The 27,550-nt window shown below is 38.2% G+C and overlaps 1 protein-coding gene across 3 annotated transcripts in view; it reads left to right on the top strand.

Annotated features, from left to right (window-relative positions):
• SHISAL1 (shisa like 1) overlaps positions 1–27,550 on the top strand; it is a 73,449-nt gene that overhangs the window by 15,237 nt on the left and 30,662 nt on the right. For all 3 annotated transcript variants that reach the window (XM_018918549.3, XM_030238638.2, XM_050970071.1), the window contains 2 exons: positions 19,003–19,101; positions 25,552–25,765. In XM_018918549.3, the coding sequence (XP_018774094.1) occupies positions 19,032–19,101; positions 25,552–25,765 (284 nt within the window). In that variant the 5' untranslated portion in view covers positions 19,003–19,031. The remainder of the gene's footprint in view (positions 1–19,002; positions 19,102–25,551; positions 25,766–27,550) is intronic.

Below are 27,550 nucleotides of genomic sequence, written 5' to 3' on the forward strand. Positions count from 1 at the left end.
AGGTATGTGCAGCATTGTTTAGCTAGTAATTCATTAAATACATAGTTTGTTTCTTTATTTTAAGTTTCTTAAAATCTGTAACTTGTTGCAGTTGATTGGTCATGGTCGTTTAACCTTTGGATTCTCTGGAGATGAGAGACTGGGGAGAGGGGATATTTTGGTAAAAATCACACAAGGGTGCCCGTTGTGTGGTACCAATTGAACAGATGTGGGCTAAATCAAAGGAGACATCGGTTGTTTGGGTCTGAGACTCTGGATAGCAAAACTGACACTGTTCCAAGTGCTCAAGGCATTTGTAATGCAATTTAAAACTTTTCTCAATTATAAAGTATTATATGATGATTACTATGGAAATAAAAAATACCTCCCTTCCTCCTGTTTTCAGTCACATTCTTCCTTAGCTACATTGAGTCTTCATATAATTGTAACAGGCTTTGAATTTTCATTCTGCACAACTGGTTTTAACTTCAAAGTGCATTTAGGGCAGAAGACTCTTTTTAACTGTGACAGTGTACAAAAATACCTGCCCCATACCTGGTAGTCCAGTTACCAGTAGTAAGTGCTAATGTTTTTCAACCAAGTGTGCTTTCCTAAACATGTGAAAGAAATGCTCTTTTATTACTTAAAGGCAGATACTTGTTCAATTGTACTCTAGCCTGTGTTTTGCATAAATTTGCTTCCTGTGCGCATCATCCTTTTCATTTCTGTACCCTTATTGTTGCTAAGCGGCTTTCTCAGTTGTTGATCCATCTTCCCACTCCTCATTTTTATTAATATCCCATCTTTTATTAGAGTCTTGCTTCCATTTATGTAGTGTGCCGTGATTCAGCATAGTTAATAAGGGATTTTTACTGAAAGGCAGTAAAAGGGCTTTTGGATTAGCTTTTAAAACATATTGTAGTAGGTTTGAAAATGAGATTTGTTATATTTAATGTCTTCAGACAATGTAGCTTAATCCAGGCAGATTGAAGAAAATCCAGCTATTAAATGGAGAATTTATACAATATTTAAAGTTTTCACTGAACATGAAGTGGGTATTGTGGTAATGAAAACCATTGCTTTCCTGATTGTTCAGGACTGCACAAGGTTGTGACTCATCTCTTTTTCCTAAACCTGCCCCTTCTTCAAATGCACAAATAATCCAGAAAACAGGTGAGTTTAATTTGGTTTTATAAGGATTTCTCAAAAAAACAACCCCAAACCTGTTATAGCTCATGTGTATGCCATGTATCATATATATAATATATATGCCATTAATAATAATGTTTCATCTTTATCACATATATTGTATATGTATCACCTATTGTATTTGCCATGAATGATTATATAATATGATTTTTGTAATCATATTGGCATAAGATGTCATGGATCACATGTCATATGATATGATGTTATATGTGTCATGTGATACATGTCACAGGTATCAAATCCTATGTATTGTGTCACATTTATCGCATGTATCGCATCCTTTTCAATCACTTTTTCCCAAACAACTGAGGACAGGTGTCATGGTTTGAGCTTGGCGCAATGCCAGTGCTCTCATGAGAATACTTCTTTCTTTGGTATTTACTGTGAGATGTGATCAGAGACAGAGCAGAGCAGGCTTTAACTTAAGATTGAAAGAAAAAAACTTTATTAACTTAAAACTACAAGGAAAAAAACACACAGAACACAGGATGAAACTTTTTAAATTTCTTTCTCCTCCCCCTACTAAATTTTTAATTCTGTTACTACTTTTTAGATCACTCGCTCTCAGTCTATCACTACTTTTTAGATAATCAATTTTCAATTTTTCAAGAAGAGAGGAGTTTTTCTTGCACTAAAGACTTCTCTAGGAAACAGTCGAAACTTCTCATGTTTCTGTGTCATGTGTGGCACCGCCTGGAGAACATTTTGCTATCGTGACTTCTTTTTTCCATGTTCAGTGTTCTCACTACTGCACATGGACTAGAGCTGTTTTTAGGGTATTATTTTTTAAGGATGCTTTGTTTAGTTCTAAAAAGAGTACAGTCTTTCTCTTTTTGGGACACCTGTCCTCTCTAAATTTCACTCTTTGGGGCTGAGGGGTCTCTTGAACAGAGATCATCTTCCTCTTCTTCTTCTTCTTCTTCAAAGACGGAGGGCACCACCACCACCCTCCTCACTCGTCGTCTCTGTTCACACACTTTCACATCACCGCACTCTCCTGGCTCTGAGCCATTGCCTCCCCCTAGAATGCAGTCTCTGTGTCACAGGAACTCAAGGGTTCTGCCATGGTGATTTCAAGAAAAAGTCCAGCCAAAGGCGACTCCATCATCTCTTCTTACTTAGGATTCTTCTCAACTTCTCTCAATGTCTTTCACTTGCTTTTTTCTTGCTATCTCACTCTATTTCATCAACTTCAGGAGGAATCAGCATTTGCAAGGTTTCTGTCATCCTAAGAAGGGTTAAAAGTCCCAGGCTCTGCCGGTTTGGTTCATTAACTCCCACGCCTGGCTGCCCTGCTGGGCACCCCCCCCTTCTCCTTCATGCCAGCCGCGCTATCACAGGCACAGGCTGCTTTCTCTCTCTCTCTCCCTCTCTGGAGGGGGAATGGGGGATGGCTGCCCGAAGCCCTCGCAGTGCTTCTCTACCCTTCTGCCCAGGCCTGGCCTACCTCCCTACGGCCGCATGGCTCCCCTCCCCTCCCCCAGCTCGGAGCCAGGCAGGGGAGGGTCTGCTCTCTTCTAGGACCAGAACCCAAAAGGGAATTTCACCTGGGAGTTCACAGCTTTTAACCCCCTGTGTTCTCAGAGGCATATCCATGCCCTCAGTGGACAAACCAGGTGCCAATATTAAAATCTGAACACTGATTGGCGTGACCACACCATCTCAAAAAAAACCCTCATTTCAACCTACTACAACAGGTAAGGCAGAAAAGTTTAAAATGCCATTTTATTTTAATGGGAAGTACAGTGGAGGAAGAAACTTTCAGAGGCAAGTTTTCTGTAATTCAGTTAAACCCAGGAATGTTTCAAAGTCTTTGGAATCAGTTTCTGTTCCCAAGTGTTGCTCCCATGAAGTATTCTACCTTTGTCCAATACAGAATCCTTCTGGTTTGACCAAAAGAACAGTGATAACTTTGCAAAATCCAAAGGGTGAAAGTCAAGCTGCTGTACAGGGAGTCTTTTTATTAAGGCACTCTGAAATTTACTTGTTTGTTTTTAAAACCCTTCAGAAATACTACCAAGAAAAAAGAATATCCAAGAACATTTCTTGTTGCTTAAGATGAAGGCCTGAAAATACATTATCTGGAAACACTACAGAAATTTTTCAAGTAACTAAGGAAATCACTTTCACATCACTTGTTCTCCAGAAGTAAAACTTGTGCTAAAGCACAAGTCATACTGTTTGAAATTATCAACAGAGTAATTTTTATCTTTAAAAAGCTTCACCTTAGAAGAGTGAGACATCAAAGAGGCCCAAGTCCATGAAAAGAAGGAGGATCTTTGACTTTTTTTTTTGCATTCTGGCTCTTACTCTGCAAAGAACAGGGGGGATTGCATTGATGCTCAGGGATTGCAGTCCTGTGCCAGAGCTGTGCTTTTCCAGGGGAGGAGGGTGTGCCTGCAGTGGCATGTCAGCACTCTGGTAGTTATTAAAAAATCTGTTACACTGATTAGCACATTTTAGACCCAAATTGTTGGTTGCTTTTGGAGTGCTGAGAAGCTGGACAGAGTTTTTAGCCAGTGCATGGCAGAAAAATAAAGTACCACTGCAGGCTGTTGGGTGCTGTCTGCAGACTGGGCTTAAATATATGGAAATTACCTGTATGCATATATTCAAATTGAACCATATTTGTAACAGTGAAGAAGATACTAATATTTGCCTCAGTAGTTTTTTTTTGTTGGAAAACTGCTCTCTTTATGAAAAGCTGCTCTCTTTAATGACTGGATTACCTTTTCCCAGTAAGAAGGCTCTGAAGGATTTAAATACTCTTTTTTTTTTTTTTTAGTTATGTTATGGGAAACTTTTGAGTGAATTAAGTTTCTCATAGCACTGAGTCAGTGGGAGAATAAACATATTTATCTTCATACGAATGAGGAATCTGAGCCATATGTTTTCATGGTAGAACAATATGAATTATACAGAATGTACAAAGAGTTTTTATTTTCAATAACAAATTTTATTAAAAGCAAAAAAAGCTTTAGTCTGGCTTTTAATGGTGAAAATAGGTGACATTAATATATATGGTGCAATATCAATACTTAATGTTTGTGATTATTTCTTCCCCTTTGGGCACAGCAAACCTCTCCAGAATGCTTTTCATGCTTCAGAGACAAAACCAAATTGAAATACAATGCTATTGCTTTCCTGACTGGAGAAAAGCTGGGTAATCTAGATGCTGGATGTGAGACCAAAATGAAAGTTTCCACTGAAGTGTTCCTGATGGTGCTGGTGTTTGCAGAGAGCTACTGAGGCTTAAATCCATTATTCCCTAGTTGTCACCACCTTCTCTGCTAGGCTTGACCTTGACCAGTGGCTGGTCTGTCCTGGAGCCTGGGCTAGCACTGGCTCTGCTGAACATGGGGGAGGCATCTGGGAGCTTCTCACAGAAGCCACCCCTGTAGCCCTCCCTCTGCTACCAGAACTTTGCCACACAAACCCAATATCTATATGGTGGATGCTCACCAAGCTGCTCTATCACTCCTCAGCTGGACACATTGGAGAAAATATGATGGAAAACAAGGAGGGTGAGATAAATCAGTTTATTAAACCAAAAGCCAAGACTGGATTTGCACAAGCAAAGGCAAAAGTCCAAAGATTTTATTCTCTACTTCTCATCGGCAAACAAAATCCAAGGGAAGCAAGGCTCCAGTGTAGCTCTGGAAGGCAAACATGGTAAATAATCAATGCTCCCCCTTCATCTTCATTTTCATAGGTTTTGTTTGAATCAATGTCACATGGTCTGGAGTATCCCTTTGGCCATTTTGGGTCACTGTCCTGGCTGTGTACCCTCGTGGGACCTTGCCCACTCCCATCCCACTGATGTGAGAATGTTGGATGCTGTGTCAGCCCTGCTCAGCAGCTCCAACCAAATCACCTTTAATTGTATTATTTGTCTTCATTCCTAGCCAGTTTTCTGTCGCCCTGTTCTTCTAAAGTTCTTCTAAACCTTCTGATGTTTACATTGTTGTAATGGAATTTCTCACGCACTTTTCATGTATATAATGATTATTTTGCATTCTTTTCTGGAGGAGGAGAAAATGGATGGACTGTTGGTTTGACCAGTGTGGTTGGAGAGGTGACAATTTCATCCTCCAATTAATGGTCACTTTTGGAATTCTATAAATATTGAGGTCTGGAACTAAACGGGCCCTTTTTTGTCTTGGACATCTCAGCATGTCATTCATTTCGTGTCGTATTTCGACAGTTTTCCTTTCTGCTTGCTTTAAGAAACAATGTCTTCTGGATTTCTTCATGACTTGCTTCATTTGTTTGAAGATTCCAGGTGTTTTCATGGTAGAGAAACAACTGGGCTCACTCTTTAATATGTAGCAGGGATTCTTAGCACACTCTGATGTTTCAGCTCTGGTTGCCACCTCTTGACTTCCCTGAGGAAGGTTACCACTACTCCACATGAATCTAGCTCTCTTCTCTGAGCATATTTTACATCCCTCTTCATTTGAAGAGCCTCTTTTTGACAAGGAGGGAGTTTGGAAGGCAGACACAGTGCAGATGGCAAGCCTGGTTATGAGCCTTGCTGGGAGGGGTGACGTGAAATTTGGTGCCCACAATGTTGCAGTTAAAAGCTAAAGGCCTGATTAACTGAGAAGTGTTTCCTTAAGTGTGATTTTCCTTGATTTTTTTTTAATCAGTGCTGTGCTTCAAGGTGAGTTTTCTTCCTAGACTGAAAGATGTTTCTGTAATTTAGAATGGCCTTCCCAATTACTGTTACTTACCTTGTCATACAAGGCAGATGATTAATTGCATTACTTGATTTGGAAATTCATTGTTCAAAATGGCCTTCAGAAGCTGCTATGCTTATTTACAAAAATTATGAAATTGCAGGTTTGCCCCTTGGTTTGGTATTTTCAGTTCAAAATTGTGGTAAAGACAGCAGTTGGGGGGAAAAAGAAGGTATCAGAGAAGCATTGTGTGAGATTTCTTAGCTAGAAATATATCAGGTTAAGAACAAGACTTTCTTTTAATTGAATTCATTACTCACTGGATGGTGTTTCCAGTTGATGAGGTTTCTGACCTAGTGTGATGTCCCTCTCAAAGAAAATACTATTTTTTAACTATTTGTAAATGTCAGTCTAATGTAAAATTTCCTTACTTCTTCAAATTAATCAATGTTTCAATATTTCATTTTTTATGTGCTTATTTGAAATAAGGATTATAATCCAAGCTTGCTTTCCTTATCAAAGACTATTAAGTTTCTCCCATATTTCTCACAGGACAAATGACATAAAATTTGTCCCAAAGAGGGAGGATACTGAGAAATGAAACTTTTGGGAAGTGGGATGCAAAAGTAGTGATATAGTGAGGGCAAATCAGCCCTTTTGAAAAGCAAGAATAAAAAAAATGTTAGTCTGGTCCAGTAGCATTTACTATTTATTTTCAGCTGATGAATAGAAGTCATTGAAGTAAAAGATGTCCATGCTGATAAAAGCTCTGGAGAAAAGCAGACATTTATATAAGCAATGAAATAATTTATTGCTATGATAATTACATGAAGATTTTTCAGGACTCAATTTTTGCTTCATAACATTTTTAGCCTCTTTAGGGGAATATAGAAGAAATTTATGTCTAAGACAAACTTAGCATGTATCCAGAAGTTTGTTTGACTTGAGGTTACACTTAGGATCTACAGTAGCTCCTGCAGCTGAGGCACTGACTCCTCAGGAGCCCTTGGAAAAGCCTCTTTTGCCAGTGTTATGGCTCCTGAAAAAGGACAGTAATCCTAGATGGTGATTACATGACAGAAATTTTACAAACCGTGCTGTAGTCTGTGCCTCCCCTTTTAACTGATGTTGAAGCCCAGATATTAGAACATGAAGATTCTTGGATAAATGGTTTACCCAATATAAGGATTTGTTTGAAGAGGAAAAAAAATAGGACAAGGAAAAAAGAGAGTGACATCTGACCTTTGCTGAAATGCCACAAACCAGAACAATATGTTTAGAAATGTGGAAGACAGTTGATTACCAAGGAAGCTGAGGAATGGACTGCTGACTTTGATTTTTAGTAAAATAATAATTCAGAAAAAAATTCAAGAACAGAAAGGCATTTTCAGATCTGATCATTTCTATTAAGTGGTTTTGCTGGAGGGAATAAATAATGATTTAAGCAGCTGAAAGAAGTAGAAGATGAGAAGGAATAGAATCAGGTTATCTGGCTACCATTCCCTTACTTGGACAACTCTGTTTCCAATTATGCTTTCATTCATTTCTGTCTCATTTATATGTACTAGAAATTAAATATTTCTATAATTTACTTCTTAAAATAATAGCTGTCTTTTCCCCAGAGTTGTCCAGAGATGTCTCTGTGAGTTGTCATTCTAAGTAAAATAAGGAAGGCAAATCTCAATCCTTTCTCCAAATCAGGTCTCTTTATGTGGGGATTTCTGGTTTGTTACCTGTAACTGAAATGAGTTAATTATAAATATAAAAAGCCTCTCTGCTCTTCACAGACTCTATTAGATTCAGTTCAGTTGTATTGAAGGTCTAAGGATTCCACCATTCAATATATTTTGGATGCAGTTTACTGTGCCAAGACACAAAATTGATTGTCTGGGCTATGTGACTCCATCCATACTGATAAGTATATTACAAAGTGGGCATCAAAGGCCTTATGGTTGGTAAAAAGAAAGTGATTGCAGAATGAGCATCTGTGGCAGCTACCAAAAGGATGAGATTTTTATAGACTGGAAGTATTGTTACCATAGGCATAAAATTTTGAGAGCAGACCTTGAAAATGCCTTGAGATACCAGCATTAAAATAACATTCTGCTCATAAAATTTGCAAGCATGTTGGGTCCTCCCTGCCTTGGAGGCTGTAATTCCAGCTTTTGTTGCTGTTGTTGTTCTTGTTGCTGTTGTTGCTCTTTTGGGGTTTTCTAAATATGTTTTATGATCAGCTTTCTGTGTTCCCCATTTATGGGAAATAGCTAAAACTGTCTGTGTTATATGGTTATAAAATTGCTGCTTAACAAATGAAACTAATTTCATGTTGCTAAAATACCCTAAAGAATGGGTCATTAGGAGGATATGAGAAACTGTTCCCTGTGTGAGTAAGGGCTTTTTCATGTCAACTTTCATGAGGTAATGCATGTAATGTAGTATTATTGCAGATGAAAAGCAGTTGTTCAGCTAAAATTTCCAGAAACAAAGCATCTGATTTTTAAAACACTTCTTGTTATTTAAAACTCTACATTCTTATTTTACATCTTTACCTAATTTTGAGCTGTTTTTCACTATCTGAATTTGGAGATTAGGTGTGATCCTTCAAAGATATCTAAGCTTGTTATCAGCAAGGATGGTTTAAAGTGATGCTGGTATCCCTGTATCCTTTCATCACAATCTTTCATTAAGTTGAAGTGTGTATTTAATTAAACAGAGGCTTAATTAAATTTTCAGTTCTTTGGTTTAGAGACTCTGTAAGTGCATCTCAAAGATGCAGTGGCTAGCATCTGGTTCCTATCAGAAAGTTGTAATCAACCTGTTACCACCATCTCAGTTTTACCAGTCCAGAAGCCATCACTGCACATGACTTGAGAGTTAATTATTACTAAATTGGGTGCAGCAGAATTCCTAAACCATACTCTCTTCTGTACATAAACTTCCTGAAAAATCTTTTAAACATCAAGTGACTTTGTATTCTCATAGGTGAAGTTCTTTTTTCCAACCCTGATTATTTTCCACATGGGTTTTTAAATCAACGTTTCCTGTTTAAAGCATTAGGTCTTCAAACTTGATGCATAGTCCTCAAATGTGTTGTATTCCTCCTTTATGACTGAGCATCAGCATCCTTTCTGTAAACTAGAAATAGTGCCACCCCTTAATTTGTCTCTTTTTTTTTTCCCCATTTGTTTGGACTCCAGAATATTTGTGAGAAGGAAGAGACTGCATGACTGCAGTATTGCTTGGTGGCAAATAGCTTTGCTGGGTTGAATGCTGTGCTTTTATCCTTACTTACCAAATATTTGGATTTGGGAGGTTCTCTTGGTTTCTAAGGAAAGTGGGAAATGCATGTCACTTTTCACTTTCAGAAGAACCATTTCAGAAAGTTCTGGAAAACTGTTTTCTGTTGCTGTAGTTGTACACCTATTAACGGGAAATGTTTCAGATGGAGGCCAGTTTTAGGGATGGGGCTGTTTGGAGCCAAAATGTGGTGTTGATTGTAGTAGCTGGAACACCCTAGATTATGCTCTATGAGAGGGATGTAAACCTGCCCACTGAGATAAATAATAAACTGTGGCTTCGGTCTGCAGCTGATGCTTCTGGTACATTCCATTTTGCTCAGCTGCACTGGGCTCAGTGAGGAGAGGGGTGTTTGAGGCTTGATCCATGGGAGGCCAAGAATCAGAATTTCTGTGGAATTCTGTACAAGCCTTCGGATGCAGCTCCTCTCGCACCCACCTCTGTGCACAGTATAAAATCTGCAGACACCCCAAGCTAGGCATAAAATAAGCAGTTTTTACATCTTGTAAAACAGAGAGTGTGAAACAAAGCTTGGGGCCATGTGATGTCACCACCAGCAGCACAGCTTTGTTTTACCTGATTTTTCAGTTCCAAAAATTGCACGCTTAAAAAAAGAAAAAAAGGATAAATTGTTGAAAGCCACTTTTCTATTGCTCTGCATGCTTTATCTGCTTCTGCTTGGCAACCTCCACACCTGCTGTTCTGACTACTAAAAATTGTCCTTTCCTTTGTGCCGCAGGTATTTCTGCTTAAGAGGAGAGGACATAGCTTTTTCCTTGGTTTCTCTGCCTTGTTACTTTCAAAATTAAGCTTTTGTAAACAATCCAGTGTTCTAGGGGTTGAAAATTCAGGGGTTTTAATTAGAATAGCTGTGAGCTAGGATGGTTGCATTAGTACAGCCATATACTCCCTTAAAACCAGTTTTTTAAGGTATTTATGTGTGCAGCAGTGAAAAAATGACAATTTCTCCTGCAGTGTGAGGCTGGTTGTTCAGTCAGAATGAGGCAAAAGAGCAGGTGAAAAGGAAGTTATTCTCACCTTCTATTGTGCATTTTTTTTTTCTTTCCTAAAGTCCTTGGTTAAGGCTCCCACACAGTTTCCTTTTTCCTTAGCTGGAGTCTGCTTTAGGAACAACCTTCATTTGTGATGTTACTGAGAAACTTTTCAGAATGTGAAACATTTGCAGATGTTTTAAGAGGAGAGGCAAATTCTTTTGAACTTGCTGATGCTTGTGGGTCCCTTTCATCTTGATTCTCTGATTTCTCAGTTTACTACACTGGGTGTTTTTCATCATTTTCTTTAACAAGAGGGTGAGGAAGCTTTGACCAAAATGTTTGCAGGAATTCAGAGTTATTTTCTTCTTAAGGAACTAGTATCAGGTTTTAAAAATTAAGACCTGCCTTTTGCACATTGAGGTGTTATCCTTAGGAAAGTTGGAATAATGCTGTCAAAATACTTTTAGTGCAGATCCATCTGTGTCAGATAAGCTACACTTTGTGTTGGCATGATTAAATGATCCTCATGAGGGGAAAAAAAGTGGTGTTTTGCGCATTTTGAAATATTTAGTTAGATTATAAAGGAATGGAGTAATAATTTGTATTCGTAAAAGGAAACATCCTTTCTAAAGTCAATGGAAAGAGGAAAAAGCACTAATTAGAATTTTGGTTTCCTTTGTACTTAATATGATCAAATTAATGCTTTTCTGAGTTGACTTCAATTTTTGTTTAACTTGCTGCTCCTATTTTTTCACTTTTGAACAAAATAACATTTGAAAATGTCTACAGACCCAGAGTGACAGAATGTTAGAAATCCATCTGATTAAATACAGATGTTGATAGTTGATGTTGAAAAATGTGAGAATAAAATAAAATGTAGATGTCCCAGACTTTGCACTGGAAGGTTTATTTTTCAAAAGAGGCCATTTTGAAAGGAAAATGTGTCAAACAATGTTCCCAGAGAGACTACAGGTAGTTTTTACTTTCTCTGTATATACAGCTGACAGCATATTGGGGAAACCAAAAATGTACTCACATTTTTCACTAGATAAACTGCTGATATATTACTTTTTTCTCAAATGGATGTTAAAAATACACTAGCCAGGTTTACTGCCCTTTTTACAGGTACAGATATTCACAAGTTTTAGAGCTATACTCTAAAGCAGAATGAGGAATTAGATCTGGGAGTTTTATAAAATCTGGCTGTTATAAAACCTCTAATCTTATTACCAAAACTCATTTCTTAGTAACATCCTTAGAATTACTTGGACAAACTGTTTCACATAAACTAGTAGAAATTGTATTATTTATTTAAGACTTGGTAATATATTAAATTAAAGCACATTTGCTTTGGATCTGTACTGAAAGTAACTCAAAAAGCCCAAGCAGAAGTTTTCCTAGAGAAGAGCCTTGTGTTTCTTTACAAACTGAAACTTGATTAACTGTAGAGATTTGTAATCACAAAAAAATGTATCCTATCCCTTTCTTAAACTCTCTTAGAATATTTTTACAAAACTGTGTATACTTCCTTACTATTCCTGCCTCATGGGAGACCAAGACCATTCATCATTTCAGAGTGAAAATTTGGTTTTCTCAGATTGTTTCATGCATAGCTTGATTGTCTCAGCCTGGCAGATTTATGAATTCATCAGCAAAGCACTCAGTTGAGCTCCCACAGATTGTAGATGTTGGGTTGTCCAAAATCCCCTCAGCTGACTCAATAGTCCAGGTGTACATCTGAGCTGAGTTATTTCACCAAAAATAAGGGTTCTGATGACTACAGCAAACTTTTATCAGCTGCCTATGCTCAGGCTGATAAAGTACATTCAAATGAGAAAATACAAATATTTTAGTCTCAGTGGCTTCAGAGCATTAGGGAAGGTTGTAGCTCTTGGCTGCAGAATGAATCTTGCTAAACAACAAGTGAGAAAGTTGCCACTAACTTGTAGCTGAAGTTAGTTATCAGTAAATCATCACAACTGCAGCTTTTATTTTTACAAAGCTGACTGTCTCCAAAAAGTAGTTTAGGTATTTTTCCCCAAAATGAGGTCTAATGTATACAGGGTAAGGGTAAGGACAGTTGTAGAACAGACAACAGACTAAGATTTTCTGACCGTTATAAAAAATAAATCTAGGAAATTAAACATTTATTATACCAATGCCAGTATGTAATGAATCACTTATTTGCACTACAGCTCCATTATGGTATTGTCTTTAATATCTTTCCATGTGCTATGGAGACAGTTTAGAATTTGGCTATGAATAAAGAGTTTGTTCTCTCTCGTGGAACCTTCTCATCAGTCAAATTTTGTGACTGAAAGGTCTGAATGCACCATGGACTCTCTAAAATTAATTCTCCTGTAATAAAGGGACCCTTTGACTTCTTTATCAGACTCTACTGTGCATTGTGCTTACTGTGGGAACTGCAAAAACCCTATTCCAACTTAGATGTTTATGATGTGGCTGTGGGACAGTTCCCAACAACCAACTAAATGTGTTGGTGAAAAGGTGAAAAAGAGAGGGAAAAGGAGAGGAATGGATGGCTTTGACAGGTGATACTTGTGGCACCTGCAGGTTTCTTGGCTCCATCCTGTTAATAACAGCTTGAAGTTCACAAGCTGGCCTTCAGGCTGTACTTCAGAGCTTTATTTTTTAGGATTCTTGAATGTTGTCTCTTCATAACTTTTTGGAGAACAGCTGTGGGAAATAATAAACATGGAAGGGTGTATAAAACACAGCAGTCTATAATTTCAATTATAAAATTCATAAAATAAGGGGGAAGAATTTTGTAGCCTAGGTAGTGTAATATACATTTGCTCACCTTTAGCAGTACTAAAGCTCTGACTGCAAAGGCTTTATCTGCAGCTGGGTAGAGACTCATGGTTAACTTCCAGCATATGCGTAGTGAGATGTTTTTAGGGAGAAGGCGCTGAGTAATGTTAGTGCTGCATCACAATCCAGAAGGTTTTCTACCAGCAGCTCCTTTTCATAGGTTGTTTCAAGTAAGGCAACTGTCAATTGAAACTTAGTATCTGTTTTTCATAAACATTTTGTTGAGGTTGCTGCAGTGTGAAACCACGTTTTTCTTAATCAGGTTTTCTGTCATGCCACTTCCTTTGTAATAAGCCTGTAACTTCATTGCAAAGGCATTCATGGGCACATACTGGATGCATTTTTAGTCCCTCTTTAATGTGATAAGTGAACAGAGCCAGACTAGGAGTAAGGTTTGGATCACAGCCTTTTCTTTTCCATCTAATTTTAAACAGCTTTCTCAACTACTGTCATGCTCTGGTCGTGTTACTCATCTTCTTAATGCTGCCACAATGAACCAGCATTCTCATGTAGTCCTGATACATTTTTACCCATGTGGTTTTTTCTGTGTGTAGATGTGCCTCTCTTCATTTCAGAGGGATTTCTCTTTGTGTCCTTGCTGTAACTGAGAATTAGCAGAAGCTCCATGCCTCTCTGCACTTTGGTAAAGCTGTGGGTTTTTTTATTTCTCCTGGAAGAACTGGCAGCTCTTGGGATGTTTATTAGGACTTTCAGGGCTCTAAGAAAATACAAACCACTGAATACAAAATGATGCGTAAGTTACTTGCGCAACCTTGCTATAAAGGATAGAGGCAGATCAAAGAGGGGACATAGAAGGTATGACAAGGATGTTTTTAAAGGAAAGCTTGCAAGAGGTGAAAGCTGTTAGCCTAAGAAAAGGCTTAGTGAAGATATGATAGCACTTCCTGTTTGTATTAATTAAAAGATTGATGCAAAGAGATGAAACCAGTGTGTCTGTGGGTAAATCATTCTCCATCTCCACAGGAAATAGGGCTTAAAGCAAAGCAAAGGGACTGTAAATTTGGCATAGGGAAACCTTTCTAGGGTAGACAAACACTCTAGGAAATTGACTGAGAAGGTTAGAAAACCACTGGTGGTGGGAATCCTGGGAACTTCTGCTAAGAATGGTTTAGATGGTCTTAATCCTATGGCAGGAAAAAGGAATTAAATGATCTCATGAATTGCCCTATTTTCTGTTCTAGGCAGAGAGAAACTGCTTGTGAGGCAGTGCTGATGTGTTTAATAAATTCTCTCACTCTAGCTCCTTTTGTTTTTCCTAATAACCAAAAAAATGGAAAAATGTGCATTGTTTTTCAGATATCTCTTCATAACTTTTCATAACATAACTTTTCCTTTTCTTCAAAGTCAGGGGAAAATAATTCCTTCATCAGAATCTTCCCTCCTGAAATGGCTGTTTCTCTTGGCAGCTTTTCTTTGCAGTGATTCACTGATTCCCTTCAAGAAAAGACAGCTAGATAAGACTATGAGGATAACCAAAGTAGTGTAGGTAGGAGCATAGTGAGAGCTAAAATGTCACGGAAAAGTAAAATCTGGCATAATGAGCTCATGCATTTCTATGGTCCCCTTGATCATAACATTACAGTACCTTTCCTTTGAATGGTGCTGTCTTTGGGTCATGCATGGCTGCATTTTCTGTGAGGGAAAAAAAGATTCTGGACATAATCCTTATTCATGAGAAAATAGCAAAAATCATGAGTGAGGACCATTTCTTCTGTTCCAGATTAGATGTGTCTCATGGTTTAACCCCAGCCTGCAAGTAACTGCCATGCAGCTGCTTGCATAATAATAATAATAATAATAACAATAATTGTAAAATATAGTGAGAGAGGGGAATAAGGACAAGATGTGGACAAACAGTGAAAAAAAGCCTCTAAAAATGCGATTCTTTAGCCATTTCTTTAGTCTGCTTCCTGGGGTAGCTGCAGAGATACTTGTGATTGCCAGCAGAAGGGAGGAGGTGGTGTGAGGGTATGAATGTTAAAAGGGGAGGAAAAGGATGGGCATCATCCTTACCTCCACAGTGACCACAAATAAGCTTGGAATGGTGCATTAAAAATGAAAACTGATGCATTAGACGACCCTTCTAATTGCTGGTTTGCTGAACTAGAAGGAAAACATAATTGCACCACCTCCAGACCCTCAAATTCTACTCAAAAAACAAAGAAAAAGAGACTGCAACTAAGTTTTCCTTTCCTTCATCCTTCAGATGTAATGCTCTTACTTTAAACTGCCATTAGTCTTTAATTAATAGCAATAATAAATAATAATTTATTTATCTAGACCACTGCTAATTACCATGTTTCTCCCCTCCCTTTTCTGTGGTCTGACATGAGGAAATACTGTGTATGATTTAAGCTCTTCCTTGTAGCACATCATCTGTTGTCCTGCACATCTCTTCCAGTGGCTGAGTGGATCTCTAATACCTCAGAGATGTCATCGTGGTACTGCTGAAATATGATGGCTTTAGCCAGACAGCAGCATGTAAGAAACTCAAAATGGTCAAGGAATGACCAGTTACTTGTATTTCTGTCTCCAAAAATGGTCTTCTTTTGTATAATGATCACTGAAGTGACAAAATTATTACCTATTAAGTTATAAAATTGGAGCCTTTCCCTACTGCCACAGACATATCCCTAGATGTATGTATTCACTTACACAGATTCTGTCACTCTGCTGGCTCTTGATATGCAGCTCTCACTATCTAGTCCCCCACTCTGATCCTCCCAGATGATACTCTATAAAATACGATCATTGCATGAGTTGGATTAAAATAACAATTTCATTGTTGCCCATTCTGTTGGATCTAATTGAATAAATTTTCCCTCCCTGAAAAGCTTCTACATTCATACCTGCAGTGCTGTTTAAGAAACTAGCAGTGAGGCTGCACTCAGTTACTAATAGGATTATATTTTCCAAGACATGCACCTGCTTTCCAGACTGAGTTATTCCTCCACAACTGATAAGAAGCTTGTTTTCATCATTCTCACTGCCTGCTCAAGTTTCATGATACTAAAGTGAGATATTTTACAGGCATCTCCTACATTATAACTATCTTTAAGCTACTTTAGTCAACACTCCTGAGAGAAATAAAATTAACTTTGCCATAAGCCCATCGTGATCATGTGAATTATATTTATTTCCCCAATTATTTGTTAATTGGAATGCATGCTAACTATGCCAATAATTTTGTCTGGATCAACATCACACTCACAAGCTTTTGATTACCTGGATTATCTCATTTACTTCCAAAAATTTTCTTATGTTTCTACAGGTCCTCTGAAACTTGCCATTGTTTTCCAACAAACTGAAAAAATTATATGTGTCCCCCGGCCAACTCTGCTGAAATAACTAGGTACAAATTACACAGAAATGAAAATATCAAATTGCAAACGTTAGTATCAACTCATTAATGTCATCCTGAATTATTCTTGATATGGAAATATTTAATAGTCTCAACTATTAGAAACATCTTTGTCATCCCAGATACACAACAGGAGTGCTTATTGATCTCTTTTTAATTAACTGTTATGAAGGCCATGATTTCCCTTAGTAATGCATCATTACTAAGGATTCCTGCAGAATTCCTGCAGCTTTGGTTTACTCAGGAAAATATCAAATTCCTTTTATTCCTATAAATACTGGCAATAGCTTGTTTTTTGTAGCTATTTTTCGTGATTAAATGCCTATGTTCTCAACCTCTGGCTTGTATTCAGTATTATACTTTTTTTTTTTAATAGTTCCAACTTTAAGTCTGCTTAGTTTTCTAATTAATGTGATATTCCCACTGGAAAAGAAGGGAGGCATTTTTCTCAGTATTCATGAGAAATACTCACTTAACATTCCTAGTTTATTGCATTTTTATTTTCTTTTTTCAGTGTTAAAGCTTCAAATTGTTTTCTTCTGGAGGAACTGGCTTATTTTAAAGCTAGAAATACAGTGGTTTGGGTGTTAATCATGCTTGCAGCAAACAGTGTAAACTGGTATGATTTCTTGTACAGAAGTGTAGATATATTAAACATACAATATATAGTTATACACAGATAATGGTAGTAATATTTAGTAAATAGTGATATTTATAAATAGTTTTTACTTAATAATTAGATCTTCTTGAGGTATAAATTGTGTTGTTTTATTTTTCTGTATTATTTACTATGTATAATTTGGTCCCTGAGTAAAGACAACCCTATGAATTGATTTAAGCTGTTTTCCTTGATAAATCTTCGATATGTATTACTGGGATTTTGTTTCTGTTTGTTGTGTGTAGGGGTTTAGATTGGGTAGGGTTTATTTGGTTGGTAGAGTCTTGGGTGTTAAGTAATTAGGTGGTTTTTGTTGGATGTTGTTTCGAATTTTGAAAGATTTTTTACTTAATGCTTTTAAGGTGGTTTTTAATAGTCTAATGTATTTCTTTATTTTGTTTGTAGTTGGTGTATGATAGGGGATATAGTATACTTACTTAACATAATGTTCCCTAGCCCAGGCGTTGATAGAGTTGTTTTTGAAATGAGTTCTGTTGTCTTGATTTAATCTTTTTAGGGATACTATGTTTCTAAAGGACTTGTTTTTCAAGGCCTAGGATAGTTTCTGCCTGGTTTCGAACTGAAGTTTGAAAGTTACAACTGAAGTCTACAAGTTACACCGATTTTTAGGTTTGTGATCCATATGCTAAGATAGCTCTTGGTGAATCTGCTTGTGCCACACACAGCATTTTGTGTTAGTGAGGAATCTTTTACCTCTCAACACTTCGTAGGTAGCATGTCTCCCCTCCAGTGCCCACGTCTGTTATTTAGAATTCAGTTGCTCATGGTGTGTTAATTTTTCACTCCCTCCCCCTTTTGTTACGTGCAGGTGCAATTGTTTGGGGATTTTCATTTGATTCAGTAGGTTGGAGCAGACACCAACTAGTAAACCATGTTGTATTTATAAGATACAGCATATTCATATACAGCTTTTTTCATAGGCATTTGGCAAAATGTGTCACTTGAAGTGTCGGGAGCAGTGTAATTTTTAAAGAAATTGCCATTCCTTTTCTTTTTTCCCCAAGCTGCTCCATTGTAAACACATTTGAACAATTTTAGCAGTGCAGGAGTTGGATTCCCTACACCAGGTTGCTGCAGCACCCCCTGGGCCATCCTGTCTGTGGCCCCAGTGCACACAGGGTTCATGTGCACAAAGGCAGAATTGACCTCTTCTGTGTGCCCTGATGTCAGTGTGAGTCCAGGATGCTGGAAACCTCTGAGACCCAGAGTTAGTTGGATTTATCAGTGATGGCAGTGACAGGTGCCACCCTCCTCTTGGTGGTGACACCTGGGATGGTCCCTGCTGCAGCTGCTGTTTTTGAATTAAGCTGAAGAGAAGAGGAGTTTGGACTAACCAGACGGCAAACACCAAGGAGGGCTGCCAGTCAGATCAAACTGCATCACTTCTCACTTCCTGTCCTAGGAAAACAACAAATAATAATCGCATGAAAGGCACTGATGCTAATGAAAAGACATTATTGAAGGGTTTCCAACCATCTCAGCTGCTTGACCCACTTTCTGAGTGACTGCACCCTCTAATGGGGTAAAACAGATTGACTTTCAAAGCAGCCAGTTTATTTTTCTATTCTTTATTCCTTTATGGCCCTTACGCATATAATACAACATCCTGTTCTTGTGACAGTAAAGCAAACAGACTAATGCTGGATGTAGATTACAGGGGACATATGAATATTCAGTAAAAACTTCATATGATTCATCTCTACTCTGGGTTAATGAGAAGTATGTCAACAGCTGTATATCTCCATGGTGAAATGAGAAAGGAATTTTAATCATAGAAAGGAGAATTTATTTCCCTTTAAAATAGTGGAAAGAAAAATTCCAGAAAAAAAATTTTTTCCCTACTGTGCAAAGCCATCTCATTTTACCAAAGCTTTGTGGAGAAGTGAACATTTGAACAATGAAAGGAAATGAAACAGACATTTAATCATGGTGTTGCATCTTGTCCAACAGGTAATTCTCTAATGGACCAATGAAAGCCAATGATGACAAGTTGTGGTCAACAGTCCTTGAATGTGCTGATGGTTCTGCTTTCATTACTCTTGTCAGCAGGTAACTTTTAATTTATCTTTTACTGATGTGTACCACAGCGAAAAAATAATTGCCATTTAATAGTGGGTTCCTACAAAATAAACAAGACTAAATGATTGTTAATTGTCTAATAAATCAGTCACAGAATCATAGAATGGTTAGGGCTGAAAGGGACCTTCAAGATCATCCAGGTCTGATATAAATGAAGCCTCTTTGTATTTAAGAACTGGAAATTGGAATTTGAAATGGAATTGAAAATCACTTAAGAACAAAGCAGACTGGAAAGTTGAAAGTGTAGCTTTATTTCTTTGGATATGCTACTTTTTCAGTTCACCTTAAAGAAAAGAATAATTTCTATACCACTATAAAACCCATCCATTTTGCTAAATAACCATCCACTGCAAGCAGAGCAAGTCAGGTTCCAGGTGTGTATTTTTCTGTGTACACACCAGAGAATGTAAAGCACCTGAAGGATTGAACTTGGAATCTGTGTAATCTTCCTGAATTTAAAGAATTGACTGGACCAGAGATGTTTCTCCTGATGCTTGATAGTTCTGCTCTAGATGTTTGCAATTAGCACACAGAAAGGGTTTGTGTGGACGTGTGCTGTTAGACTGAGGATTAGTGGAGTGCTCTGATTATTGTTTGTATTTGTTCATCAGAAGTCATTTATGGCATTAGGGTTTTTTGTAATTGTGAGTGAATATTTAAAATAAAATTTTTAAAAGCTTTCAGTCCAAATAGATTTGACCTTACATGTTTTCAGTTCAGTATCTTTTGTCCTCCACTCCTGAGGCAGTTTTTAATACAAAAAGACTTTTTTTTTCAATCACTGCTTCTTATTCTCTTGTAGTACATCACATCCCCAACCACCAAAGCTAAAATTTTACCAGGCACCATGTTTACTAAAGCATCCTTTTGTTCCAGTTAAAATTGTTACTACTGAGTCTGTGTCTTTAACATTCATGAAATATTAATACTCATATCCTCACCAGTCAGTTCGAGTATGTGTTTTGTTGCCCACAGTCTCCTTGCTTGTTTGCAGCATTCAAGTTGATTCTTCCTAATGATAGCTCGTTATTTAGCTCTGACACAGCCCTTTTGCTAACAATGTTATCATATTATCAATTAGAGCACTCCTCTGCCCACGTTAAATAATTGTTTTTCTTTAGAGCCCTTCCCCTGGAATCCCCGTGTATGTAACTTCCTAATTGTGGAACTGTCCTCCTCCTCTGATGGACTGGGATCAGGCACAGGGCCTGCAGCTGCTTCTTTGTCTTCCTCTAGCCTAAAGAAATTTCAAAAATCTGCCTCCCTGGTGCAGCAATGAACTTGGTTATCAAGAAGTCTTCAATGAAGTGATCCAACAGGGATCAAATATCACAAAACTGTTCCAGCTGCTCCAGGCTCTTCTGTCAATTTTTAGGTTTTTATACCTTTGCCACTCTTTATAGGGGTCTTTTACTAGAGCAGTCCTGAGATCCCACTCCTCCAACCCATTTCCTCAAGTTGATACAAATTCCTGTCTTGGAGTTGAGTGGGACACTGTGATTGCACTATGCACTATGCAAACACCTGTATTCAGCCACTGGTGTATTCCCTCAAGCCCTTGTTCCCTCAAACCCAGACTTTTTTTTTCCTCTCTCTTAGAAGTACTGCCTGTGAAGTGCAATGTTTTTATTTGAAACCAATTACACATAGCTTTTACTTCTTACATAATTTATCTATTATCCTTGATAACTATTGGCTTTGTAAATGTGTTTCTTATAATTTTGTTGCTCCTTGGATTACTGGTGTTTTATCTCTTCATGTCCTATATTAGCATGTAGGGTCCAGGCTTAATTTGAAATCATCACAAGTGTTTCGTACTCCTGCCTTGTGGAATTTTGCCACTGTGATCTGTAGGAAGGGGCTTAGGTCATTGGTAACTCACAGCACATTTTACAGGAGGAAATTTATTATTATTTTTCAGCCAGCCAATGTAATTTTTTTTTTGTCCAAGAGAGATCAGTTTCCATAAAGGAAAACTACTGGCTTTATACAGTGAATGATAGGGGGTGTGGGGGAGAAAGGATGCTACTCTCACTGGAATATAAATGTCATTTTTAACCTAAGCTGAAATGAAAATCTAATGGCAAGATTCCCTTTGAGTGCCCTAGATTTACAGATTTCCATCTGTAAGATATTGCTTCACTTCCAGGTCTTTGGTATACTAAGATTAACAATCTCAGTAATCAATTTCTGGGTTGAGAATACGGAAACTTGAGGTATTTTATTTCAGTGCTAGCAAGATCACAGTGGCATTTTAGGGGGGGTAAACACTCACTGGTTCTACTGGGCACACCAGGAATGCATAATAAAGGGAGGAGCACCATGCAGTCATGCTGGAAGGATGACTTTCTGACCACTAACTCTTAGATTGGCTTTGCAAATCTAAACCTTTTTATTTAAAGGATTTAAACACATTTATAAAATCAGTGCTGACAGCAAGACTTAGATTAACAAGCAAAAATCATCAGATTATTTGCACATTACAACATTTTTTCTTTGAAGTAGGAAATTAACATCCACACGGCAAGTTAACATGTGGTAAAATGCATACATATGAATATTTCTGTGGTTCCATATGGAAAGCAGATAAACACCAGCCATCCAGAGAGTCTTTGGGCTTTAAAAATTTAGTATCTGAATTAAAAATGTACATTGGGCAGAACTCTAGCTGTGACTAGATAGAGAAGTAACAGTCTGACATTTGCTGGCTGTGTATTTTTTAAGGTAAAGTAGGTAAGTCTTGTGATGATGAAGCCAGACAGACTATCCTCTTGAAATCAGTTAGAACAGAGAGAGGAGCATCTGTGGCAACTGTTCAATAACTGTTTTGAAAAATAGCCTGAGAATTTGCACTCACAGCTCCAGACACAGCTGCATCTTTGCAACAGACAACTTAAGGCCTTTACAGGTACAAGGCCTTTATCTGAAATATTTCTATGTTTATCCAAAGTATTTCTATAGAAATAAGGTCCTTTAAAACTGGGGATTTAAATGAAGTTATTTTCAGAAAAAAACAAACAAACAAACAAACAAAAAACCTTGGAGGAAATGAATCCCACTTTGTTTATTGTCTCTCTGATTCACAGAGAAGCAAAGACAGCAACTGAAATTACACAGATTATAATAAATTGAGGAAGTGTTTTCTCTGTGTGCTAGGTCTGGCTGGGGTGGGGTCAAGGCTGTGTTTTAGGCTGGTGACCAAAGCAGTGCTGGTATCACAGAGCTGTGGCTGGTGACAGGCTGGCACTGCTGACCTAGACTGACCGAGGTGATTTCTATTCCATAGGATGGATGCTCAGCAATGAAATTGGGGTGTGAGTTTACCCAAAAATTGCTCAGGGACTAGCTGAACATCAGTCTGCTGGTAGTGAGTGATTGCTTAGCATCACTTGTGCTTTGTTTTTTGTTGTTGATGGTGTTGTGGGGTTTTTTCTTATTTGTTATACAGTGTTTATCTCAACCCATGAATTTTGTCTTGGCTTCCGGATTCCCTGGCCCATCCCACTGGGAGGGGGAAGTGAGCAAGCAGCTGTGTGGTGTTCAGCTGCCCAGCAGGGGTAATCCACCCCACACTGACTGCCCAGCTGAGAATGTCATTCAGTCATCAAATCATGCCTTTATTTAATCACCAACAAATTTTGCTATTTAAGGATTTGCTTAGGACTGTTTTATTGCAGACATCCCTCCTCCTAGGACCTGATGTTATCTTATTTCTCTCCTTCCTTCTATAATCTTGCTTTCCTCAGTTTTAATTCTCAGAAGTTTAGGGATTCTTGTCTTTTTAAAAAGTGCAAAAGAGTCATGTAGGGATCAGGGGACACTTCCAGATGTGCAATTAAACCAAACACTTGGCAGTGACGAGGAGGCTTAAGCCCTGAGTGGTAGGGACAGGACCAGAGGCCATGGGCACAAACTGACCCAGAGGCTCCCTCCAAACGTCAAGAAATGCTTTTTCTCTGTGAGGGGGACTGAGCAATGCCACAGGTTGCTTGTGGAGGATGTGGAGTCTCCATCCTTGGCGATTCTCAAAAGCCATTTGGACACCGTTCTGGGTACCAGGAGGCCCTGCCTGAGCAGAGGATTTGCATGAGATGACCTCCAGAGGTCCCTTCCAGCTGCAAACACTGAGGTTTTTTTCACAACATAATCTATCCTGGCACACTCTTATTACTGCTATGTTAATTAAGGAGGGGCATGCAGCAAAGTACTTGTTCAAACAAACACATTCCCATGCAATTACATGCTGTGTGTATTTTACAACAGAATTTGAACATGAAGATTTGTTACGAGAGTTACAGAGGTTGTTAAAAACATAAGTCCAAAGAAAGTTTCTTTGCTGATGATAGCATCCTCCCATTTGGAACACTTTGGTTTTTTTTCCAAAGTAAGGCAAGAACAGGTAGGTAGTTAGTTTTCTCAATATCTGTATTCCTTTAGAAATTACTTTCTTCCAGCACTTTCAGTTCCTGGCTGAATTAATCTACAGAAATTATTTCTTCTTTCAAGCAAGTAATGATGCCAGCTATTGTGTGTATACATAAATGTTTGAAGTGAGCTTTCTTGACTCAGGCTGCAGCACAAGATTACCTTGTCAACAGCCTAGTACTCTGGTTTTTGTTCCAGGCTCCCCTTCTCTACACACAAATAAAGTGATCTCTACTGTCACAATCCTTAAAATTTGTCTTGAAATTAATATATTTTATAAAATAGACAAACAAGTGTTAGGAATAGGCTTTTTTTTTTAAGCAAAGTAGAAAAAAATGAGGATTAGACAGGCAAGGTGCACAGATGCAATTGCAGATCAAGAGGGGCTCTGTGCAGAGGGGTAAGGTCCAGTTCAGCTAAATCCATGCAAGTCATTATGTGTAACTTCTTGTACTGGTAAACTGACAGAAAACTCATGCATCAAATTACAAGAGTTAATTCTGTCAGTCCAAAGTGAATATATAATTTATTTGTTGGTGTAACCTTATGAACTGCAGTTGCCCACATCATTGCTGAGCCTCAGTTCTCTAAAGGACAAACATTTCACTGCTAAGAGGATTCAGACTCAGCTTCCACATTTCATGTTCCTTAAAGCTTAAGCCCTTTGGGGTGTCTCTGGGGTACATGTACTTTTAAATGATCTTGTAAGGCCTACCATAACACAAACTGTGAATGTGGAAACAAACATTGACTCCTAAAAGTGTGGCATCACATTCTCTGAAAAAATTCCTTTGCCCAGGATTTTTCTTCTGGGAAGCTGAGAAGCCTCAGAGAAAAGGAGAACAATTCTTATCTCATTTGCTTGTCCTCTGTTTTACTCACATGGAATGTGTTTAGAGATTGTTTACTCACAGGTGATTGTTTCATTGGATTCTGGAGTGAGTTGTTTTCACTCTTTGGCCAATCAGGGCCAAGCTGTGTCCAGACTCTGGGAAGAGTCACGAGTTTTCATTATTATCTTTTTGGCATTAGGTAAGTATCCCTTCTGTATTCTTTAGTATAATATAGTATTTTTTAATATGATGTAGTATTATAAAATAATAAATTAGCCTTCTGAGAACATGGAGTCAGATGCATCATTCCTGCCTTTGTCAGGGCATTCCCTGCAAATACAATATAAAGTCTTTCAGGAAACTGCATTTGTTTGCTTACAACCATTTTGGAAGGGATCTCTACCCTGCCCCTCTGCACAATTGAAAAACACAGAAACTCAGGGAAACCAAAATGAGAAAAAGGTATCAGTGAACAGCTTCTTTTTTACCCCAGTAAAAGTGATGGTGAAATCAGTGTGACACAGGACTGCAAAGAAGAAAAATGTTCTCAGAGCTGTAATAAACACTTTACATGAGAACTTGTTAAAGAAGAAATGCAAGAACTCCCAGGAACACCTGTGTTTTATTAGTTCTGTCTATTTGCAAATTCAAAGCTGCTCAGATTTGTTATAGTATTTGTAATAACTGTTTTGATAGACTATTCTTTACCAAAGACTGACCTTTAGAGAAGAAGAAAAGAAATCAGGAACAGGAAACCGAATGCCATCAAACTTTCATTGCAGTTTCTACACAGACTTTTTGTTTTTATTAAGTCGTCCCAGGAGAATCAAGCATGAACATTGTTGTGTGTTATGGATATCCCTATAACTAGAACAGAAGTATGAAAAAATTTCCCTAAATACTTTTGTGCCTCTTGAGGGCATTACTCCCTTCCCTTAAAACAACCAATGGTTATCAGAAACATAGAAGCAACAAAACTCAAAATACAACAGAAGTCTGAATATTGTTACCTTTAAGTACTAAATGTTAAAACATTGAAAGTTCTGAACTACTGATGTTTCTTGGAAATCAACCAACAGTTCTTTAACCTTGAAAAATGAGAGTTAATAAGGTGCAGATAACAGAAGTGACTGACAAAGCCAATGTTGTTTTTGTTTTCCAGCGTTGTCCGCACATTTTCGGGTCTGCGAGCCATACACGGACTACAAAGGTCGCTACCACTTTGGTTTTCACTGCCCCCGTCTTTCTGACAATAAATCTTACATCTTTTGCTGTCACCATAACAACACAGTGTTTAAATATTGCTGCAATGAGACAGAATTTCAGACTGTTATGCAGATGAACTTAACAGGGAATGCAGATGGATATATGCATAAGTAAGTAAATGAGTTTTAAAGTACTCTTCACCAAACTGTTCCTGGTCTAATAAACGAGTCTGAGGTACACTTAATGATGGAAGCAATTAGAATAATTGCATATACAGAAAACATTACTGAAAGGTTTTTTGTTGTTGCAGGGTTCCTAAAAGAAAGAATATTTCAGCTTTGCTTTCTTCGCTTTGACATGGGCTATAAACATTGCAAGGAGTGTAAAAGTTGCATATAAATGTGACAAGTAAAAAGTTACATATAAAAGTTAGAAAAGTCTTTTCCCTGACCCTAATTTGATCCAAACTATGTTTAAATGTGCATCAGTAAAAATAAACCCCAAAGCTGTTCACAGGTGAGAGAGGAAGTGAGCTGACATTTTCCACATCAACCTAAATGCCCTTTTTGGAGTCCCTGATGGTTTTGAATCTTAATCTCTTGTAACAAATCACTAGCCTTGGGGAACAGAATTTATTTGCTTTTACCAACATTGTGTGGTCTCCTTGCCTGTTACCTGGGATACTTCCATGTTCTGCTGAGGGCTGTCCCCCAGAATGAATGTCAGTAAGTTTTTTATTTATAAAGAAGCAGGAAGTAGCAAATAGATCTTTGTTACTGAATACCAATTTACAGGAACACCCTTGTGGTTAGTATAACATTCTGGCCACACTGATCTGCTGTGAGCTCCCTTGGTGTAATTCCCAAGATCGAATTCTGATCAATCTGCTTTCCCTGCCATTTTATTCTGGTATTCAGCCCCTGCAGGACAAGGAAGGAGCAGATTAAAGACAGGTGGAATCACAGTGTATGGATTGCTGTTTACAAGAGGATTTTGGTGTTTTCTGTGGTGCCAGTCAATTGTTCTGTTGTATTCTCCCCAATGGGAGCAGGTGCAAGGCTGTTAGGAGATTATGGTGCTGGAATAGGATGCTAGCTGGTCTAACTCATTGTGTGCAGCTGTCTTCAGCTTGAGGGGTCAGCAAAGCATTGCCTTCCTTAACACCCACTCCTCATACAGAGCTGCCCAGAAAAATTTCAGTCTTGAATGGACTGAGTTAAGAATGCAATAGAAGTTGCATTCTCTAAATTTACCGCTGGTTAAAGTGTCAATCACCTGCAAAGACAGACAAAAATAGACTCTACCCATATAAGATACCTTTAAATCAATGTAGATCTATACTGTTGTGTTACTTTATGTGCAGTTACATAGTTCAGGTGAAATTTTCTTGCCTTGGCTTTGTAGTGCCTCTGGGATCATGAGAACAGATCACACAGAACGCTGGGAAGATACTGTAGTACCAAGCCTGTTAAAGACAAACCACTTTGTCCACCTTTTCTGCAGCCCAGACAATCCAGCCGCTTTCACCTGGAGCTCCCCAAATCTGGCAACATAAATAGTTCCAGGCAACCAGGTGGAGTTTATAGCCCCAGTGCTCCTACAGAGTATGTGCTCTAAACATGCTAAAAAACCAGGGTGTGCTGCCCCTTTGTGTACTGGGGTGGCCCTGCTCCCTTAGCAGCCCTGGATGTCAGAGAGGTCCTCACTGGACTCTCATAACAGAAGGGCTCTGCAGGTAGTCACAGACAGATCCAGAATCTGCTGCACACTTAGAGTGGTAAAATGAGCCTCAAGAATGGGCTCGTGAGGGTGTTTCCCCCATGCTTTCCCAGGTCTTTGTCCTGCACACAGCAAATTTGTTTCATTTCTTGCTGTGCTGTTCTATAAACCCTGCATCAGCACTGCTGACCACCCTGTCTCACGGAGGTTGGTATGTTACCATCAAAGGCAGTTCT

This window comes from Serinus canaria, chromosome 1A (genome assembly GCF_022539315.1).
Source record: "Serinus canaria isolate serCan28SL12 chromosome 1A, serCan2020, whole genome shotgun sequence".
In the NCBI taxonomy this organism is placed as follows: Eukaryota; Metazoa; Chordata; class Aves; order Passeriformes; family Fringillidae; genus Serinus; species Serinus canaria.